This window comes from Sander lucioperca, chromosome 7, assembly GCF_008315115.2.
Source record: "Sander lucioperca isolate FBNREF2018 chromosome 7, SLUC_FBN_1.2, whole genome shotgun sequence".
NCBI lineage: Eukaryota > Metazoa > Chordata > Actinopteri > Perciformes > Percidae > Sander > Sander lucioperca.
This window is the reverse complement of record NC_050179.1, coordinates 6,286,679-6,310,699: the sequence shown is the minus strand read 5'-3', so window position 1 is coordinate 6,310,699 and position 24,021 is coordinate 6,286,679. Positions and strand designations below refer to the sequence as shown.

Here is a 24,021-nt window from a genome sequence, read left to right as displayed (position 1 = left end):
GGGACTAATACAGAGGGTTAAAAAGGGGAGGAAAGTGTGCCTCAAGGAGAAAGACACTCAATTTTCCTGTTGCTTTGACAAGCCAACACCCCTCTGCCTGCAGAAAGTGGAGCGTTCCAGCTTGCTTTGGGCTCTGTTGTTGTGCAGAGCTGCAGAATGCCTGATAGAGCCAGCTAGACAGACAGAGAAGGAAGGGAGGGATACGTAGACAGAGACAGACACACACTGTGGAGCTAGAGCTTGTGTTATCGTTTCATCACCAATTCAACCAGCGACACCAGAGAGGAAGGAGACAAAGGGAAGAGGAAGACAAAAAGGAGCTTCAGTAAAAGCAGGGGAAGTAAAAGAGAGGCAAGGTGAAAGAGGAGAAGGAAGGAAGGAAAGGGAGGGAGGAAGGAGACTGGGGGCATGAGGAGGGGCGCCTGACTGACATTGCTGCTCTCGCTATCAGCTCACACACACACACCGATGTAGGCAGACACACACGCATTCAGCCAGATTATGCACTGCACAGTAGCTGCTCTTTTTTATCCTTTTGCGGAGCCTTGTCCTCCATCCTTTCTTCTCCTCTGAGCAAGAGGACAAGAGCGACAGAGAGAGGAGGAAGAGGAGGAGGGAAACAGAGGAGGAGGAGGAGGAGGAGGGAAGGCATTAACCCTTTACTCTCATTTACTCAGACACACAGCAGAGAAAGATAGGGGGAGAAGAGTACAAAAAAAGAGAGAAAGCAGCTTTCTGTTCTATTTCGCCTTCTCCCGTGGTCCCTCGGCCAGCGAGCGGCTAACAGGCACCGCTCATGTCCGTGAACTCGGAGAAATCCTCGTCCCCCGAAAGGTAACATCTCCTCCTCCTCCCCTCTGTCCTTATCTATCATTTCATCCCCATGTCTGCGTGCATTTCCTTCTGTCTGTCTGTTATTTTGCATTCCTCATCTCTCCCCAACCCCCTCAGCACCTCCATGTTTTGTATTCTCTCTCTTTTTGTTTCTGTCTGTGTATCCTTCTTCTATTGTCTGGGTCACAGCAGTCTGACTGTAGTGAGGATGAAAAAAACGCAGTAGTTTATTGTTGCATTGTGCTGTAACGTTTCAGTTGGCTGCTAAAACAGAACATCCTTCGTACATACATCTACATTACACAACCTCATTTAAAATCATAATCTCTTTCACACACTTCTACACAGATACACACTCGAGCTGCTGCCGCCTTCTGTGGCTACAACAACTATGACAACAATAACAAGCACACAACCACACACACACATACACATACACACACACACACACACACACACACACACACACACACACACACACACACACACACAGTCTCTTTATGGTGCTGGAGCACAGAGCTTACACAGCAAGAGTGTCAACACACGTCAACATTAGCATAGCCAACAGCAGCAGCAGCAGTGCATCTCAGCAGCGATGCAAGACAACAGCTCGCCACATGACGCACCTTAGTGCATAGCTTTACTGAACAATGATACCTTAGAATGCCACACAACTTCTATACACACACACAGGCAGTTTTATCATATTTTGACCAGCTGTAATGCATCATATATTTACATATTGTGAAACATCAAGTACCGGTGATAAGCATGAATAGCAAAGTCACAAGGCACCATCAGCCACATGGCACACTGTGGCTAATGAAAATACACACACAGACAAAGACACACACACAAGCATAATTTCAAATTGTCTAGACAGATTATTTCACGATACACAATGAGTATCATGTGTATTTAGGCTAGTCATGGCTCAGAAGCCATTCCATCCTTGTTATTCAATAAAGATTAATGTCCTCTTTAATCATTTGTACCTATTCATGTCAAATTAGACCCTCACATGCAGACTTACAAGATCAAAGTGAGCACCTTTGCATTTCTTACAGGGTTGCTTGGATGATCCTGATTTAGAAAATCTCTGTTGTTGTAGTGGTTTATAGGTCTGGGTGTCACTGCAGGTGTAACTCAGCCAATTAAGGAAGTTTTTATTGTTGTATTGAAAGACAGACGATGAGAGAAATGTTTGAGAACAAAGGCTTTGTTGTTGGTAGTTTCCATCTCTGTTTTGAGCAGTGAATCTAAACGTGAAACGGTCAAAGTAGTGATATCTGTCCAAACAGCTTTACTGCATGCATAAGAAACCGTATCCATTCAGATTTTATCGGACCAAGCCCACATTCTTCTTTCAGTGTGCAAATGTGGAAAGAGCTCGATTTGACGGGTGCTCGAGGGTGAGGAGCAGGCAGACTGGATGACTCAGGTAGCCACTGATGCTGTGCCAAGTACGATCAGGCAGAGCTGCTGCCATCCACACAACGTAGCGCCAGGCCCCAGACTGGCACACTCAAACACAGCACAGTGGGCACACAGATAGGCAGAAGTAAATGGGCACTAACAATATCAGGCATTATTACATGGGCAGTTGGGCACAGAGGAGAGTAGCCTTACATTGGCAGTTTTGGATGGACATGAAGTGAAGTTTAATTTGGAGGAGCAGGCAGCGGCAGTAGACGTGTTTACACAAACTGTAGAAAGGCATCTAAGAATGAATGGTTATATGGACATGATCATACTAACTCATATGTTTAGCATCTAGACAAGGAAAATAGGATTCCTGACACACACACACACACACACACACACACATACACACACACACACACACACACACACACACACACACACACACACACACACACACACACACACACACACACACACACAAATATAGAGTATCGTCTGGCAGCCCTGGTGTGGGGAGGTTTGTGGATTTCATCACTCGGCTAGTTTTTCCCTTCCTCTATTGTTTGGGTCACAGCCGTCTGACTGTAATTAAGAATAATGCAGCGGTCCCTTGTTGCATCGCTACACTCATACAAAAACTGCTGCCCTCTTTTAACATTGCATATGACAACAGTAGCAATGCATGCATTAGCTGTTTTCACTGTCTCAGGTTGACCAGTCCGAGAGTATGTGAACAGATGTGTTAGTATAACTAGTCATGAGTATTTATCATCTTTCCTCTCTGAATTAATTCATAGAAACATGATAACGCTATCAGTTATGAACCTCAGGAATAGACTAGCTGCTAATACCCCCATGCTGAAAGCTGTATTTGAATGCCACAAGCTGAACTGTGCGCCATGGATCAGAGAGGAATCTGCAGCTTTGTGAATGTTACATACGTAGACAGCTGGGTTGCCTTTTTGGCTGGATATGTGCAGATAACAAACACAGGAGATCCTGCTTTAAATAAAAAGAAGTACATCTTTGTACTATTCATTTGCATAAGTTGGCAGCTCAAGAAAGAGATTGATATGGCAAGGGATATGTTGGAAACTGTTTGAGATGCAAGTGCAGTGTTGTATGCCACTGCCAATATAAACCTATGGTTGAGTATATTGAGATAGTACTATACAGAATTCTTCTGAACTTACTTGTTGATTAATGAAGTAGTAAATAAATGGGAAATCAACTGTTCTAACTGTCAATTAATAGCTGATGGAAGTAAAAAAGGCCAAATACTTGCCACATTTAGCTTCTCAGATGTAAGGATTTGCTGCATTTCTTTGTTTTATGTTATTGTAAATGAAAAACCTTTGGTTATTGGGCTGTTGGTGGAACAAAGCAAGCGACTTAGATATTTCACCTTACCTCAGGCTGCTGTGATGGGTGTTTTTCATGACTTTTTGACATTTCATAATTGATTAATGGGAAAAATTGATACCTTTTATTGATAGTGTTTATAATAAGTTAGTTCATAATACAAGTTATGGTTATTATATTAACTGAGTACAGACATTATTTGTTTATTGCAGCATGAACTGATTCGGAACTTTGACCTATTCTTTAGTTATTTTTAGTGGGTTATATTTGGGTCTATATTGGGCTTGTGTTTAGGGACACACCAGCACAATTTTTCTGTCTACAGTACAACACCATCTGGGCCCCAGGCACCATGCACACACACACACACACACACACACACACACACACACACACACACACACACACACACACACACCATTATACATCTAGACACTAGACACTAGACACAGTAGGGACGTAACACACACACACACACACACACACACACACACACACAGATCTGGAGTGCTTCATTTGGGATGTGCAGTAATGTGTTTGTCAACAATAAGGCAGAATGGATTGGATAATTTATGTGTTGTGTACCAAAAGGATGGATGGAGTTGAGCCTGAAAAGAGCAAGAGGCGGCACTGTGACAAATTTCTCTTAGAGCATTTACATTAGGAAGACGATCCCTGTTGTGTAACTTGGCACTTGAGGCATGATGGAGATGGATGGAGGACAAGAAGTGTGTGTGTGTGTGTGTGTGTGTGTGTCTCTAAGTATATGTAAGTGTTTTGACATCCTTGTTGCATGTGAGCGGCTTAAAGCTTTTTCTGAGGGTTGATGACATGTCGGTTTAGGTAATAACCGACGCTGTTTGGTGCAGGGCTTATCTCCTTTAAATAAACTTTCTTTACTGTAAGGATTAAACATGTTTGATAAATTAACACCCAAAGGCCAAGAGTTTACTGGCTTTGTTGCAAAGCTGGCTTGTAGCTCTTGTAGCTGATGAAAGGTAGAAGTGCTAAGAGCTGGTGGGTAACCTCACTGTCTTTAATGCTGATTGTCTCACCTTCAGTCAGTGTGTATTCTGGGGTCTGCGTGTTTAACTAAGTCAATCAAGCAACTTTATTCAAGACACAGAGGTCCATAGAAACAGCACAATACATACATATATATATATATATATATATATATATATATATATATAAATATAAAACAATACAAAACATTTAAGAATGGTGCCGGTGAGGCATCATGTATGTGTTTATGTATTTAAGTGTCATGCTACAGCAGAAAATGTCACGTCCACTTCAAACAGCACACATAGTAGATAAAATATGACAAATTAGTTTATTGTCTGAAATCAGCATGTCATCCATATGCATGATTTGAGCATTCTTGTACAGTATGCCTGTGCTTGTGGTTCTGTGGCTGTACATTGTAAATGTGATAAGGATGATGCATGATTTTACTTTGATAACTGAAACTGCCACTCTTCACGGACACAGAAATGAAAGAGGGGAGGAGGAGCAAAGAGAAGGAAAGAAAAGGGGGGAAGAAATATAACAACTGAGGGAGAAGGTAGGAGGTAAAATGAGATAGATACAGAACTATAAAAGGTAGCATGACAAATCCAGATTGATTGATTGACTAAAAACTGTCTCCCATTATCTGATATTAGATATTAGGAGGTCAGAAGGAGCAGCATAGACACGTCTGCCTCCCTTTTTCTCCTTATCTATGACTAACAGCTCTATGACACTAAAAAGGGGTGCAACTATCGATTATTTTCAATATCAATTAATCTGACAATTCTTTTCTTGATCAGAAAAGTTTTCAGAGCCCAAGGTGATGTCTTTAAATTGCTTATTTTGTCCGACCAACAGTCCAGAACACAAAAAAATAATCAAGTTAGAACCGATTATTCAATTGAAAGAATTTCCGTAATTGATCAATCATTTCAGTCATCTTTCAAGCAAAAGTTCCACTTTCTCAAATGTAAGGATTTCTTGCTTTTCTTGAAATATCTTTGGGGTTTGGACTGTTGGGCGGACAAAACAAACAATTTCAAGATGGGGGCAAGATTGGGCTCTGGGAAATTGTGATGAGCATTCTTCTTTCTTTTATAGATTATATGATAAATTGAGAAAATAATCAGCAGATAAATGAATAATAATTGTTAGTTGCAGCCCTAATTCAGTTTACTGTTTTGGAAACTAGTAAATATTTACGTTTAAGAAGCTAGAACCAGGAGAGCTTTGGCATTCTTATTTAAAAAATGACTTGAACAATTAATTGATCCAAATTATTTGCAATTCATTTTCAGTGAATCCACTAATCGATTAATCGACTACTTTTCTCAGCTTTCAAAGTAAACCAAATCTGCGTATTAGAAAAAAATCAGAAAGCGATTAAATGTAAGCAAAAGATAAAAGGGAGGAGAAAAGGGCAGATAGAGTAGCAGAGGATGCTGTCTGAAGTATTGGAATGTGTCCAGTCGGTCAGTAAGCCAGGCCAATGCAGCAGACAACATCACATCCAGCTCTGGTAGATTCTGTGGTGGCAGCTATCACATTCACACAGTATATGTAGCTTTGACTGGCCTAAATGGCCTCCACCATCTTCTCTGGTCCATCACACACACATCCACACACACACACACACACACACACACACACACACACACACACACACACACACATGAGCTGCCCCAGCAATGCAGGGACATGACAATAGCTAATGAAGTGTGGCAGGGAGATAGCTAGCAAACTAGCCTGCCTGTCTGGCTTCCTAGCCTCCATTATCTCCTCCAGCCCACCAGCCCCCCTCTTATATCTGGAAAAAAGGCAGATGATTACCTCTACTTTCTCTCCGGCCACCTCTTTTTTCTGTTGTTTGGCCTCCAATCTCCATTTGGGACAGACAGAGAAGGTGACATCCTCATACATGCTATCTTTTCATCCCTCCAAGGCCTTTTAGTGATGTAGCAATGGTAAATAAAACTGCATGTGGGTACATGTGTAGTCGAAACTGGTCTGAAATATACAGGCCTGGCAAACAAGTCTATCCTGACTGCATAGCACAGAATTTCCACCCTGCTCAATGAAATCCTAGGTGGTTAATCAGTAATAGGAATCACTGACTCAAGCATCGAGCAGCCAGGAACAAGACACCTCATGAGTAGTGTGTCGAACGCAATCGTAAAGGCGATACCCCCAAGGCGTGGGTCATGTGAGCCGGACCCAGGCACCTGATCTGGCGGGAGTGCCTCGGCAGGGTTGTGGTGTCAGTGAGTGTAGTATAGGGTCAAAGTTCACACCGTGGCTGAAAAATGTATACACTGCAGGGTGATACTGTTAATGTGGTAGGATGAAACTGGAATCAATCATTAAAGAATATCCTTTTATTAAGTTATTACATGCACCTACACTACTACGACAATTGAAAAGAGCAATACTATTTTACTACTAATACTAATAGAGCAAAAACCCTTTCACATTTGTTGACCTGTAATGTAACGGCACCCATTGTCAGCACATCTGCATTCCACAAAATATTCAGTTGGATTTGGCAAAAAAAAAAAAATATATATACTTTAAACTTACTTTGTATAAAAAAGTAGGAATTTTGCCATTGGATCCACATGACAAGCAGCATATCATTTTATTCTGTTTCTACTGATTTAGACCTAGTCCAGTGCTCCCAGTTCCTGTTGACTCAGTATGTTTACATATACAGCATTCCAGTATTTCCTGTGCTGCTCCGGTCATGTCCAGTCGCTCACTCTTTACTAGGACTGTGCTCGATTGAAGGAATTCGTAGTCGACTAACACTCATTCAATTGTATTGACTAATCGATTAGTTGATTTAATCGACAAATCTGTAAATCTGAGTTTCTCCGCAAAGAGTCATGCAAAAGCACCACTTTAATTATTGTGTTTACCAGAGATGTGCTCGTACGTTTCTTGGAAATAAGTCATTCAGCATGAAAAAAGCATAAAACATGACTAATCGACTAAAGAAATCTTAGTTGACTAAGACCAAAACGACCGATTAGTCGACTAATTGACTAAGAGGGGGCAGCCCTACTCTTTAACCTTTCTATCTTTGCATCTTTTCACTATCTTCTTCTATTACTGTCTTTATTCTCTCTTCTTATCTAGCCCTTTTGTTTTTAACTTCCATATATCCCTTGACCTACTGGTTTTGCTTCCATTTGGGAGGGTTTTGGCTTCTCTGTTGGAACCAGATCTCATGCAGGCCTAGTCTTATAACTCATGGTGGCATTGGTCATGTTCATTGTTGTTGTTCACTTGTTACATTTGTGCAACATTGAAAGTAACAAAATTAGATTTTAATCCAGCATGAATTTATAAATCATTAATCTAAAATGCACTAATTTTCCTTTACTACACACATGTCCTCTTTGGTAACAAAAACAATCTTACTCTGGGTCCATAAAGTGGCATGATTGCGTTGTTAGTATATTGTCAGCCACCAACTGTGCAACAGGAGGAACCCATTGGTTTTAATAAGCAATTCCAACAATGTTAATAATAGGCTGTATTTCCATTATGCAACAAGAGCTTGTCGAAGGAAAAATGGGATAAAAAACATTCCCCTTTAGTTCCCCTATCTTAACGGTGTAATGTCTTTAGCTTCAGTGTGGATAGTTAGCATGCAGCTCCGGCCTTTCTCTCATTATTTTACAGCTATCTGCCATCAATGTATTAGTCTTTCTGGAGTCGACTGTACTGCTACGACACTGTGTAAGTTGTACTCAGCAGAAACAGGGAAATGGAGGAAGAGTGAGAGAAGGGGGAGAGGGAGAGGGAAGAAATAGGGAGGACAAAATGTTAAATTTTTTTGGAGCAGAGGAATGTCTTGGTACAAGGATAACCAGAGGAATGAACCCATAAGAGCGACTAAAAAAGAAATGATAAAGCCTTAGGAAGAATTCTGATGAGAGAAAGACCAAGATAGAGACATAGAGAGCAGAGAACAGGAAAGGACAGCAGAAACCTCAGGAGAGAGCCGATGGAGACGGCTGAGGAGCCTCAGATAGACAAAGATAAAAAGCAGAAGGGGAAAGGAGAGGAGGGAAAGTGAGGGAAGATGGAGGGAGAAGATAGATGGCTCTCTGCAGACTTGCGCAGTGTGTTGGGTAATGCTAGGTCACCGGGGGACTAATCTCTACTGATGCTGCAGCGTTGAAGCAGTGGAATGATAATGGCGTGTGTGTGTGTGTGTGTGTGTGTGTGTGTGTGTGTGTGTGTGTGTGGGAGCAGGCTTGTGTTTGTTTGTGCGGCTTTGCATATGGATGTGTGTAAAAAGATAATTCGTTTGCATTTGGAAGTACCACTTTTTGTCTCCTTTTGTCTGCTGCTACAGTCACACACAAACATACACAAACACACACCTTATGCCCTGTAGGACTGAGTCACTCGTCTGCTGTTTAACTGATAACAATATTCATCTGTTGTGTCTGAGAACACTGTTCGACTGTTTTCTCTTCCTGCAGCATGGTCATGGGTGTTTTTTGTCGTCGGTCCACATCAGCCCTGCGTGGGTGGGGTTTGTAGAGCTCTGGACCATGAAACACTTCCAGATTGTCAACATGCTCAGCTCTGCACGCTCAGCTCCCACTATGGCCTCTAGTTTAACATCAGTCAAGTGGCGGTAATGTCCAATAATGCCACGCCTGTGTGTCTTCTTGTTGACGCTGGCACACACAGGCTGGGTATGGCAATCCTGATGTGGGTAATCTCTCCCCCATTATCAGGAGAGAGTCTATAGGCACATAGCTCCTATGATATTATAAAAATAATCTAATATAAGAGAAAAATAGAATAAACTGTGTGTGTGGCTAAACCAGAACTTTTATTAGGCCTACTATATGACTAATTAGGAGAAATGTGGACAAGGTCACAAGGTATACATAAAATACTAGAGCTGAAATGATTTGTGATGGTGATAACCAATTCATTTAACTGGCTGGTTCATGCTTCGAATGTTAATATTTGCTGGTTTTCGCCGTTATCTAGCAGTTCATTTCAGTTTACATAATATGCAAAGTCACTAAATTGTTAAATTAACCCTGCCATCATTTGTATGTTGAAGTCCCTATAGGGATATTATTGAAATATTATAAAGGCCCTGACATAATCAATTAAGTGAACTAGTGCTTGTGCTTTTTCCCCAGTACTTATTGATAGCTTTTCCCAACTACTGCTACAGCTTTTCTTTTTCATGCAGGCCTGCTGAATACAATAACACATATGCTGCTTATGTTGTGAAATATATTAGGCAAAATAAATAAGGAATGTCATGTGTTAACTTGTTATTTTTATGCACACAGAATTGGAATTAAGTTTATTAGGCTACTTAATAGAATAAGATACTAAGATCGCATAGGAGACCCGTTTCCTTATATTAAGTTTTTCTTAGTTTTAGGTAAATATTTGTTTGTCTAAAAGCTGTTGGAAGAAAGTGGTGAGCCAACATATAAACACATATAAAGTTCTGTTCTAAACTCTAATAATGTTTATGATATCAGTAGCCTAATACAGGGACAAACCACACAGGTCATTATTTTTAATTAGCTCCACTTTTTACAACTGGCTTTGCACTTGACACCGCTGGTCTTTCTGTGGGCGAGCTGACCGTCTTCTTGAAACTAGAAGCTAACAGCAATATGTAAAGCTTTGAGGCCAGACACACTGGTATGCTAATGAGCTGACATTCAAATCATATAATAAAATATTTTTGGTAACAGCGTCTGGAAGCTTAATTGACATTGGATGTCTTTTCAGAGTGCTCAGAGTGTATTTTAGGTAATGTTAGTTTCAACAGTCATACAGATGGAGGCGTGTCAATGTGTTGAGGGTGTTGCATTTCAGATCTGTATGTGAGATATTGTGTGTGCGTTTGTGTATAAAAGATGCATCTGGGCCTCTGTTATAGTATGTGTGTGCATTAGTGCCTATATGCTTAAATACTCCAAACTCAAGCAGGCATTGAAAAGGATCCTTGGCAGGTGGGTGTCACAGTCCCACGTGACTTTTGCTGGAATTCAAGGCTGGGCTCTTCTGTCCCTCCACTGTTGTGTCCGTGAGTCTACAGCAGAGAGCGGGAGCTACTGTACAGTGTCCTCTGTTCGTCCGTCCATCTCTCTTTCCTCTCCCTATGGAGTTAAGCTCGTGTCTGACCACTAAGAAGAAATGGGGTCTGGCTTTGTGCGTGCTCCGCCTGCGCCACAGGGCCCTCCGAAACAGGTAGAGTTGGAAAAAATAAGAAAGAATGAGGGAAATAAAGTATTTGAAGGGGTGCTGGATCGAAAAGACCAATAGGCAATTTTACAGACGGAATGTGAGTTCTCGTTTTCAGCTGGTAAAGTTTTAAGACTATGGTGTGTGTTTTGTTTGAACATTTTATGTAACGAGTTATACCTTTTTACCTTTTTTACTCCTCTGCAGGACTGTGGTAATTTTTGTTTTTAGCTGGACCAATAGCTGCAGCATTACAGTGTTTTAAGTATGTTTTAAGAAAGCAAAACCTGAGTCAAAATGTCAACTGTGCAATATTTGTCTTGGTCTTGATCTGTTTATAAGTGAAAGACAAACACAACAATAAAAGACAACAGTAGGCAAGCTGTCTATGGAGTGTATTTATTTTGAGGGTGGATTTGCCGAGTTCCTTTTCAGAAAGAGATAAACATTGTTTAAAAAAACCCAGTGATGACCAGTTATATTACTTCAAAAATGTTAATGTTTTTCAAGCATTGAAAGCTTTTCTTATTTTGCTTTTTGTGTTGCTGTTGACACATTTGACTTTCTTACTTTGGAGTAGACCACACTCATTATAGCATCACAATTTAAATTCAGTCGCTTTGTGTCCACTCTCTCTGTAAAGATAGAGAAGAGCAGCGTGGCTTCCGTGGTCTGTGCAGCCTCATGTAATCATAATGGACGCGCTCTGCTGCGGCCCGGATGCTGCGGCAGACGTGTCACAACTCACGCTTGTGCTCCATGTATTTCTGCCGTAGTTTCGGTTTTCCACCTCTGATGTAGAGCAGCGTATAGCCGCTTCCCAAACGAGGCTCTCTGTGTCTGTCAGAAGTTCTGAGATACTACCATATCAGCAGAGCAATAACGTAATACACAGCAGACTATGGTGCAGGTGGACTTTTCTAAAATATTATGACTTTATTCTTGTAATATTATAACTTTATTTTTCCCAAAATATCATGACTCCTCCAACTCTCAGAGAACATAGATGGGATGAGTTATATTTTGAATGTGCAGAACTTTTTTGTGCCATCTAACTATCATCTACAAATTGGGCAGCTGAAATGAACATACTGTACACGGCTATTAACAATCTAGGCAAGCCAATCGCCGTTTTTTTTGGTCTGCTCTGTGTATATTGCGTTCAGTTTATTTTAATGGGTCCGGGCTAAGCCCCGAACCTCATCAAGTCCTAGAAACGCCCCTGGGTATGTCACACCAGAGAAGGTGCAATGATCGCTTCTATTTCTAACACTTTCTTGTTGCATGGTTTTGATGTATTGTTGTGAAAGACATCAAAACATCAATTTAAATTCAACAACCTTGATTTTTGTCTTTCTATTAAGATTTTGCAGAGAATAAGCTAAATAATAATATGAATTTAATACAGTGCATACCTGTGTGGATATTAAATTTGGACAACATCAATGTGGTTTTAGACACATGGAAAAACGTCAATCCACATTAAAGCATTAAAACACGCTGTCCATTTTCGCTCTTCCTTAGATTGACAGGTGTCTATTTGACCTCTTATTCTAGTTCTGAGGGACAGTTTTATATACATATCTCATTAATGGTGACATTAATTTTGATTGGCAGTGATAAATAGAAATGATTTAGAAAACTAATAAAGTCTTGTTACTTTTCAGGAGGATTATTGTTACTGTACCTAGCTCAAGATGAGGCCTTTGCTATCAATGAAGCCCCCTGGGAGTGGTGAGCAGGCTGCAGTGCTAATAATTAAGTCTCAAATAGCAAGTACATGATTCCTCTGTGTTGCTTGTAATTATGGTGGATTTGGGCAGGTTAAAATATCTTTTCTGGAAAAAAAGGTATACATTTCTCGTGAGGTTTTAATTACTGCAGGCCATTTGTGGAGCATAGTAAATATAAAGTTAAGTAATTTATTAATACACAGGATTTCATGTTGCTGTTGTTTTTAGCCACAATCCAAGTACGGTAAAGCATGCATAAAGAAGCCTGATTTGTGTAAAAAGATATAGTGATGCATGATTGTGACAATGGTGGACTTAAGGTACATTCATTCATTCAGGCTCATTGTAAATCTGTAGCCAAAGGGAAGCTCCATTTTATGCAAAGTTATTGATATTGGTCTGTCACTAGTTGTTGTGGCAATTTTTTGTTTAATTGTATAACATTCACAAAACATCTTGCAGCGTGAGTCAATGTAGGTACACACTGCCAGTAAGGTTTAGTAGGTGTATTGTCTAGCCCAATAGAAGTACGTGTAGGGTTCTGATCCTTTTACATCCTTGCTTCCTGTTGAGAAAGTCATTATTTAGGCCATGTAGAGCACCACAGGTGATGGACATACTTATCTACTTACTAACTACTTACTAATATCACATTGGTGATGATGAGAGAGAAGACAGTTGAAGGCTGCGTATTTACTGTATATGTGCCTACAGTATGTTCGTATTGGCATTTTACATACATGCACATAGTTTCTTATGACGCTCTCGCTTTCTGAAACTGAGTGTGGGCGGATGTGACCTCCATAATACCAGGCTTTGTGGCTGGCTGACGTCACTGGAATGTAAAAATACAGAATGCAGTGAATGAGTGCACTATATAGAAAGGAGTGCAGAGGTTAAAATACACCGCACAATAAAATATAAAGCTCACTGTGTATGAAATATTGTTAGTTGTTTCTATACTGAGCAGAAGAAACCAAGACTAATGGCTTTTTGTACAACAGAGCACAGAAAACACATGAATGCATGGCTGCGGGAACTAGGGGTGCAGAGGGTGCTGCAGCACTCCCTAGCGAAAGGAGAAACTACTACAACCATAATAAAAAAAAAATTATTTATTTTTAATACTTTGATTATTAATATAAACCTAATCCCTTTCATTACACATTAAATGTAATACATTTTAAAATTTGGTAAGTAAGAAATAAACATAATTTGATTAGAATGAATCTGCCGATTTTGCCAAGAGTCGAGGCGCGCCGTGCGCCTCTGACGCTCATTCATGAGTGGTGAAGATAGTTGTGGAAACTTTCCCGGCTGGTCAACAACAGTACGGAAGTTAGCTAGCCATGGCACAAAAGCGCATTTTGGATTTCTGTATAGATCAACCACAAGCTAAAAAGCGTAAAAGACCGGAGGCAGAAAACTCAGCAACTGTAACTGAATGAAGTAGCGACCCTGCTAGCAACAGACGACGAGGGAGCTAATCTTGTAAACCAAGCTAGCAGCACCAGGGTAGCCGCATCATGATGAATGTGATTTTCTTGGTGTGCGTGTATGTTTTTGTGTTTTTGGGGATGTGGATGTTGGTCTTTGTGTTCAGGAGATAGAAATGTGCTTGTCCCACTCAGTCTGCAGTCATGTCACTTGACTTCCACTGCCTCAGGCGTTGTGTGTTTTGTGTACACGTGCACATTTGCCACCCCACCAGCCATGTAGAGCAGTGCTCCTGTTTTCTAATGCAAATTTTATTCCAAGTCAACTGGTTTTATTACAAGGGTTTTGCATGCAGCCACGAGTGTCTGCCTGCTGCACGTTTATTTTAGTGCACCAACATCTCTATATTTGTGCGTTCAATCGAGTATTGTATAGATGTTGCTTATTAACCTTTGTTGCTTGTCATCTTTAAGTGTGTTTGCATTTGTGCCCTTGGGTATACGTGTACGCTATGTATTTTATATCTACTGTAGAGTTCAGTAAATGCAGTGTAGCGTGTGGTTGCCTGTGTGGGGAATTTCAACAAGTCGATTCAGCCTCTATAGATTAGTGTGGCCTGAACCCTGCAGCACAAAGCCGAGTATTTATGTTTTTCTGTGTCTATTAATAAAAGCTACAGTATTTAGCTTAATCATCGAGAGTTGAAAAAAAAACAACACTCTAACCCCATTATAATCATAACTAAATTATGACCTTTATTCCAGATTTTAGCCATTTAGCTAATGCTTTTATCCAGAGTGACATACAGCACAGTGTGTGAGGTGGAAGCAGATCGTTGTCTTGTGTAACAACATCTCTGCAGGATGCACGCTGTTGATGAAACACATATTATTTGCTGTAAAATGCATAGATTCATTTAGTTGCATTGTGTATATATTTTGTAGCTAGCTGGAGTGTCTTGGTTATGAAGCTTGGATATGGACTTTATTTGTCACTGTGAAGAAGAAAAAATAGTAACAGCAGGTCAGGAAACAAGAGGTAGATGCAAACGGGCAATCCATATCTTGAACATGAATTAGAACTAGAAAATACAAATTAAAAGAAAATTCTACCTGCATTAAAGTTTTGTGCAACTGTGGCTGCCAAAGTGCTGTATAATGGATATGTAAGTTGTGTTATTAGCTTATCTAATAATGATAATACTTTTCTATTGATTGTGCTTTGAGGAACCAATGATATTCCACCATATCTACTGCCTTCTCCTTGATGGTAACATGTAGAATCATTAATAAAGTTGACCCCTAGCTCCGTGGTCTGGCAAAGAGTTGCAAGTCTTGCAATTACACTGTTTAATTAATCTTTCTATAATACCTCTGTACCCTTTTGCATTATTTTCATTGAAGCATCTGGTGATACATGAGTCATCAGAGGACACTTGGCAACAGATTCACAACACGTTTTAAAAATACAGTGCACAGTATTCCGGTACAACTGTGTTCCTCATTTTGTGGTGAACCTGCAAGCTTCTCGCCAAGCTTGATGGGCTGGATGGATTTGAAGACACTTCAAAGTAAAGATTGTGATTTTGCTTCAAGTTTTTAAAGTCAATTCAACCATGTTAAATCTGCCTCGTCATTCAATACCGAATTTCAACACCTAAGGAGTAAATCTCATCAGAGTCAGTGAACCAATAGGCATGCAGCATGCTTCTACCAAAATCTAATAATGTTGGTGATTGGCTGTCTAACGTTAACGTTGCAGAGATACGCGGGAAAAACTGTAACATGTAATGTTGTAATTGCTTTTTGTTTTATAAAATTGGTACCAAAAAAAGAATTGTTTTTTGATTGTATCGAAGTCACGGTATCAGTACCGGTATCAAACGATACCCAGCCAATCATAAATTAAAATATCTAGAGGTGTGGATAGGGCTGGGCGATAAATCGATTTTATCGATTAACTCGAATGTGTAGTTAACGTCGATTTGTTAAAATGAAAATCGATTTTCTCCTTAACATCCGCCGACGCTCCCCTCTGGGCTCCCATAGCTCCGAACGGGCTCAGCCCTCGCCCCGCGCGTTTGCCATAGAGATACACAAACAACATGGCAGCGACAGGGACTAACATTAATTATTTTCTTAACTAGTAGTTTCATTACTTACTTATCCGTAATCTCCGCCGAAATGACCGGCAGCTCGCGGTGCTCTGTCCCCAGCTGAGAGTCACCTATTCTCAGATAACTGAACCACCAGCTACCGCTGACCTAAAGGACCACCATGCGGGGCACCAGAGGCGGTGTTGAGGAACTCTTTTGCGGCTCAACACATCTACTAAATGCCGCTGATACGACCGAGCTGTGATGGAGGTCTGTAGCGGCTTAAACAACTAGCAATCGCCGCTCTGTAGCACGGAGCTCCTCTTCGACGTTTGTTTCTACCGCTAGTTACTACGAAGGAGCTTGCTACAGGTATGCTACATTCAAGAGACCATGGGATGTTAATGTACGTTACTCAGCAACAGGTGAAAATAGGGGCAAGGTTGCGCAATAACGTTAAAATGATTTGAACTTTTAGCGAGGAACGAGAAGTGAATTACCTGTATGTGTGAAAACAGCTTTATCTCACGCATCCGTTTGTTTGTTGTTGAATATATAGCACCCCCCATCCAAAAAAAGGGAAAACACTCAAACCAATTTATATTTCCACAAAATTGGCATGAATAATCATAATGGTATACATGCCCCATGTGTGTGAGTCAAAACAAAATAAAGTTAAAACTTGTTTTGAACAATTTCTTTGTCATCTGCAGATTGATTTTAAGTAGGGGGAGAAAAAATTGATTTAAATCTTAAATCGGATTTTTTGGGAAAAAATCTGGGATTTTATTTTTAGGTCATATCGCCCAGCCCTAGGTGTGGAGTTAGAAACAATTGAGCTTACCAGACCTTTGTAGCCCGCTCCTCATCTCCACTTAAGGCTAGCAGCCCGGGGCTACATTATCCGCTACTAGCATAACACACCTTTGTGTGTGTCAAAGTTGTGAGTTAAATATGATTGTTGAGTATTATAATAAAATGTTTTATTAAATTCAGGTAACGTTACCTGGAGTTTAAAATTACAACACAAAGAAAGTGGAAGGAAACAGGACATCTGAAACAGGACATCCAATAAGAGTGACATCCGGCGGAATTTCTGGCAGAACGAGAGCAATACCGAAAGTGGAATGTCGTGGATAAAGACTACCCTAGGGCTAATGTCTGGGCCTCTTGCCTTGAAAATACCTCTGAAGCCAAATTTGTAGTTCAGGATTGTGGCAGCAGCCACATTCATAGTGTATGCTGTATGGGAATCTAGCATTGCACCTTGTGATAATGTATTGAATTGATGGCTGGTGGTATGAAACAGGATCCTGCTGAGCCATCAGCTAGAGGTTACGTGGGGGCAGTGCAGGCTTCATCCTGAAAATAGTGGTGAGATCTCAGTTCTCTGCACAGACACATACTCTGGAGGAGAGGAGAGAATGAGTCAGCTGTCCAACCGGGCCAAGATGGAGAGACGGAGAGAATGAAAGATTAACGATGAATCAATCAGAGGTGGAGACTGTAGGAATGGTTAAGCAGAGCTGAAGGACACCCGCGGTCTGAAACCCACGCCTTAACATTGAGAGTGGAGGATGATGCTCTTGTTGCTAAGGAATACCTGTTACCTTGGTGATAACGAGACATGTTTAAGGATGAGTCATCAAGTTTTAACTCGAGAGCTGTCAACTGTTTTATATGGCTTCTGAGCGGTCGGAGATGTGTACGAAACGCTCTGTGGTTTTCTTTGTCATTAACATCCGGATACCTTACTGATGTCGGGTCTCAAGAGCAAGATTAAATTATTAGTTCCATTTATATGCAATTATACTGCAAACATTTTTTTTGTCATGTCTATAAGATTCAGGAAAAATAGAAGAAAAAATTAAATTTCAAAGAAGATATGCAATGATACAATGCGTTCAAGATGCATTTTAGTCTTTCCGTAATAATGTATTTCCGTCATTATTAATGGCACAACTGCATGTATTTTGGCCTGGCAATAGCAGGCAGATCAAGACTGACACATTTTTAAAGCAAAGGTTAAAAAAGGCACTCGTAGTTTGTCATTCTCATGTCTTTTCACTGATGTCATCAAGAAAAGAAATCTTTTACTATGTGTCATTAAATGGGGCAAATGCAATGAGACCCAGATTCCTTCCAAATGATTGTGGCATTCTTTTAACTGGTTCAGTTACTGATTTGTTGTGGATGGAGGAGTCACCACACACACAAGCAACAAAACCTAGTCAAATCACAACATCAAAGATATGTATGGGCTGAAATACTCAAAATAAATTATGTGTTGATAGGAGGCAGAATAATTCACAATCTCAACAACTTCAACTTACAACAGTAAAGGCGGATCATATTCTATCTTTACTGACATCATCATCTCAAAAGAATCGTATCCAGGGAAGCATTTTGACATAGACACTGCTCTAGCTTCCATACCTTTTAAAACGGGATGTAACGGTATGAAAATCTAACCTCACGGTTATAGTGACCAAAATTATCACGGTTTTCGGTATTATCGCGGTATTTTTAAAAGTGTGTTCAATATGTTCAGAAAGCACTGATAGGCCTACACAAGCTGAAATAGTTTCAAAAAGTGTAACAGTGTTTATTATATTACAAAAATATAGGCAATAGGCTTGTAAAAACTATTGAAAACTGGCTGCTGAAACACTGGCCCGCTGTAGGGTGTCCGGTAAGAACTTGAACCAGAGATGTCTGACTTTGAGATCCAGGATGATTTATTTACAACTCCAACATGAAGTTAACTATGAAGTTGTATTTGACATTATATGTGAAGTTGGATGTGGTTCTGAAATATAAGCAAATAATAATGCACATTAATAAGCATCTGACTTACTATGAACATTATTTACAAAAACTAAATGTTATGGCCACCAGCATATAACAACAAACACTACTAAGAATTACATTCATTTCTCTGTATAATTAACATAAATGTAACATATTGCTCAGTAACACAGATTGGGAATAAGCCACATCTATTACAGCACACATATCCATAACGGAGTAAACAGTGTAATACACTTAATAGCGCTAGTGTGTTTACTGGCGATTGCACCTTGCTAGCAAATTGCCCTAACACAACCTGAATATCAACACGTGGCTGCACAAGTAATATTAAACAATCTGCACATCTATCAGCTATGTAATAAGAAACACAGCAACAGCAATATTATCAAGGCGATAATATATCTCTCTCTCTCTCCCAAATAAATGTCATGTCGTAACACGGGCAAAACTTAATCCACATTGTAGCAGTACACTTATTGAAATATTAATAAATGTAGCTTAAATGTTTACACAGATAACGAGGCAGTAAAACCCATGAAAGTTTAACAAGCTACAGAATAGTTTTAACTTACGTTCTGGTCCGAAAACGGGAAAGGAATGGTAAAGAAAAAAGTCTGTTACAGCTGCTGTTCTGTCCCCTTCTCCTGTCTGAGCGCGAGTGATTGGCAGGAGATCAAAGCGATGACTCTCGTCACTGATTGGTCAATCATATCAGGAGAGAGCAAGTGTTGCTATGGCCTTTTTTACAAGGCTGATAAATGTCCTGAGCGCTGTCATCTCCTCCTCACGCCATGATTCCAACTTCAAGAAACGCACTGTAGGCTATGCAATGCACCCACGCGGCAATTTCAGGAGACTCGGATGAAGCTGGGAACACTCGGTTTCCATACCATGGCAATCCACCGTGATAATAATGATATTTTAAATGAAAACGGTAATTGTTATCATCAACATTTTTACCGTGGTTTACCGTTACACCGGTAATCGTTACACCCCTAACCACTGGGAGTGTTCTCTATCTGCAGATCCATGGGCCTCAAAACAGTTGTGATGGAATTTAACATGAGAATAGCATTTGAGCTATTTACATAGTTATTAAAAAAACTATCAAAAGACATAAGTGATGCACACGGTTGCACATGGTGACAGCTATCTCCATTACAATGAACATGTGCACTGTCCTGCTGCTGTTAATACTCACAAAAGAACCAAATCATGGCTGAAAATTACTCCGAACAAAAACACTATTTACTCCTGATTGAGTAAAGTTTGATAAAAACTACAGGGCACAGCTGTTTTAGCAAATTATTTAGCTTTTAAAAATATAAGTATACACTATATTCATGACCTATTTTTAAAAAGGATTGTATTTTTTACAAAATAGGCGAGAGGGTGAGAGCCAGGGAAGTCGGAATTTATTGAAAGATGGACTAACACGTTGTTTTTGTCTTTTCTTTTTTACATTAACCATGATAAACACTATCGCCAGCCTTATCCTTTACACCTGGGAATACAGTCACACTTAGGCTATGTATGTTGGTTAGGCACTGAGAGATGATTATAGCCCGACTAATATTGGATTTTTGAGGCTGATATTGATAGTTTGGAGTTTTAAATATCTTATTACAATATACCAGCCAATAGTACATTTTTTCAACACATTGCATAAACCAACAGTCTTGATACAGATCCTTGAGATTGTTTTTTTATAGCAATGCGACCAAGATAATATACAAAGACATTTTACATTTAACCTGTCAGTGCTCTCTGGTGGACAAACTATGTAATGGTGACACTTTTAAATTTCGGACATATACACCTATACGATGTATTTGCTAATAAGCTAATATTGGCTGATTTATCTGTCTAGCTCTAGTGATAATGCTGTCCATCAACCAGAGCTTCTGATTCTAAACATGTGCCACTGTCTGTAGACTTTGGCAGCCATTAACAGCCTCTGAAGGGGGAGGGGGGGATTACTATCTGGATCTACTGTATGCTGTGATTTGCATATTTAAAAAAAGGATGTAACATCTCACTTTTGTACAAGTAAAAGCAGAAAAAAACAGATCATCACCACCCCCTCAATATCCAGAACTTTTCGGAGTTCCCTTGAGCAAGGCCCTTAACCCCAACCGCTCCAGTGGAGCTGCTCAGTGGCCAGCAGATCAGACTGTGGTTGAACTGGGCAGCTTACAGGTATGAATGTGTAACTGTGTGAATGTGACAGGTCGCCGTTGCAAATGAGAAGTTGTTCTCAATCGACTTACCTGGATAAATAAAGGTTAAAAAAACCCTGAAACTTTAATTTCATTGACATGATGACAGTGGATTCTTGTAATTGTTGACACAGAGCTGTATTTATATCAAAACGAATACTTGTTTTGAGGGTAAATCCAGAAGTTGTTTTACCTGTTTCCTTGCCCTGTCAAGTCAGCAATTTACAGCAGCAAAGCTGTTCAGACAGTGTGGTATGATGAGGAATTTAGGCTACTGGTAGGAAAAATTGCTTTACGATTGGTGAGGAATTCAGTCTTCAGTGGTGTCTTAGTTTCCATCTTCTTCCTGTGGGTTTTGTCAAAGGAAATCACTTTACATCTTTTTTTTTTTTTTTTTAATATTCTCCTCATCCCTCAGCACAACACAGCGTTTCCACTGCAGTCATGATGATCTTCTGCAAATGACATGATGATGTCTTCAGGTGTGAATGATGAAGCTTGGACAAGCTTGGTCCTCCGCTGATTAGCAACAAGACAAACCTTTCAAGTTAGCTTACTACAACAGAACATTTGAACTAATCACATCATACTGTACATTACCCGTTCAATGAGTGAAATGTCTTATTTAATTATTTTCAAAGCATGCTGGATCTAAAACAACGTGCCTGTTGGTGGAGAATGTAACACTGGGGTTACAGATGCAATTGCAGGGCGTGAGAGTGGAAAAGCTGACACTGAAAAGTGTGTGTGTGTGTGTGTGTGTGTGTGTGTGTGTGTGTGTGTGTGTGTGTGTGTGTGTGTGTGTGTGTGTGTGTGTGTGTTCAGATCTGTCCACACACTTTACAGGTTAGGGTGTAAGAAACAGCCTGGGCATGTCCACACACATAACAAGATGTTGAAGGATGTACTGCACATTCTGCAGTCATTTACTTCCAGTTCCACAGTACAAGGCAATAGGCTTAGAGACTCTTGTCTCAACCTGTGCTCTACAGTCACATGTACTGGAGCAGTGCTACCAGTTTCAAAATAGTGTTTTACCAAAATATGCATTTAGTGTCCTATTTTAAACTTGTATTACTGCAGGAGTGGACAATGCCTTAATAAGCTCGCACACACACTTTTACATGAACATAAAAATACTTATACTGTACAGGCAGGACATTCCTGATGGTTCATATTTTCTTCTCCCACACTGCCCCGAGGCAAGGTGATCACACACGTGCACAAACACCAGCTGAACCATTACGGGTTAATGTCATCTTGATAATCAGCACAGCTCTTCCATTATACCAACCTTAAGTTTGTGGTGAGGTGCACAAGTGAGGTGCATGTTCCAGCAATAGAGAAAGCTACAGTTTCAGAACCGAATTTCTAGGACTGTAGTTTTTCGGATAACTGCTAGAATGTAGTTACCGTAACCCTAGTCTCGCATTGCCAGACCTATCTCCACAGCGCTGTGGAGTAAGGTTACACCACACATACATTAAAATGGTCTCAGGAAGGAACTTGTTTTGGTGGAACATTTGCACCCCGCAAAAGGAAACGCCACATAAATATTAAAACAAGTTCATTGCTCACACAATACAGTAACGTAAGCTATTTAAATTAGCTGGATACATGGTTAAACTTAATTTGCTCTTACCAGTGTATTGCCGTGTGTATTTTGTCCATAGCAAATCCCCGCCAATTGGTTCCAAAATGTCCCAGTTAGATAGCTAATGCCGTAAACATGTTCTTTGTAAATCTTTACAACCATTCCCCAAAAGAACCAAGCAGGCCTGCCTTGTTGCACAATCCAGTTGTTTTTACAAACTTGCCATTTTCAGCGTGTAGCATGCTAGCTCAAAGTTTGTTGTTGTTTCTCGAAGCGAACAGAGTTTGAGAACGTAGACACGCAGAGAGCGGAAGGTGAGGGACAGGTAATTATCCTGGAAATGTACTTCCGTTGATCCAGACTACCGTAACCGTGACCCAAACCCTGTCTTTTAACCCAGCATTAAGCCTTCATAGCTAGCCAGCTGTACAAAATCTGTAAACATTGTAAACAAAAACACCACAATCAGGAATTTAACTTCTGATTCTAAACATGTGCCACTGACGTTCAACAGTATGCAGGATTTCATGCTTACCATGCTCCATCCTCTGTTTAAATGTGTAATAATATATTATCCTCCACTTATTGGGACTTATTTGCACAGTAGCAGCATCAATTTGTTCCTCAACCAAAGGATGTACTTTTACCTTGCCTATGCAAAGTAGCTACCATATGTTTACCCCTCATCATTCTGTAACTTAAAATCTAACTTGAACTGTTTTTAAACAGTTAAAAGACCAAAAACAAAAGGTGCAAGCTATACACCGTGCAACCTGATACAACATAAGGCAAAGGATTTTCTGGTACCTTTTTATTTTTGTGCATGTAGTAATAATAATAATAATAATAATAATAATAATAATAATAATAATAATAATAATACATTTAATTTATAATGCACTTTTCATCAAAGATCTCAAAGTGCTACAGGTTAGAAACAAAAAAGATAAGCAGTTTAAAACATCTAAAGGGGACCAAAAACTTTGCTAAAAAGAAATGTCTTAAGGCCTTAAGTGTGTGTGTATGTGTGCCACAGTACCGTAAAGGTTAACAACCACAACTGTAACAGATGATCACTGTCATTTTCCTCATTACAGGCATACCTGAAAGCGATCCTGGAATTAATTTGTTTTGCAGAACATATTAAACAAGGACACAGTGTTGCAGATGCAATTGTGTAGCTCTCTGTACAGTTGAGCAGTGCAGTTCTGGTCTAGCAGAATGTCTGTAGACTTTGGCAGCCATTAACAACCTCTG

General features: G+C 40.0%; 1 protein-coding gene across 8 annotated transcripts in view; it reads left to right on the top strand.

The window, feature by feature from the left end:
* The window catches only part of srpk2 (SRSF protein kinase 2), a 77,242-nt gene that overhangs the window by 22,591 nt on the left and 30,630 nt on the right, over positions 1-24,021 (top strand). The window contains exon 1 of one of the 8 annotated variants that reach the window (XM_036002877.1): positions 85-834. The exons of the other annotated variants lie outside the window; for them this stretch is intronic. Within the exon in view, the coding sequence (XP_035858770.1) occupies positions 797-834 (38 nt within the window). The 5' untranslated portion in view covers positions 85-796. Of the gene's footprint in view, positions 1-84; positions 835-24,021 lie in introns of those variants that run through there. 8 annotated transcript variants of the gene reach the window in all.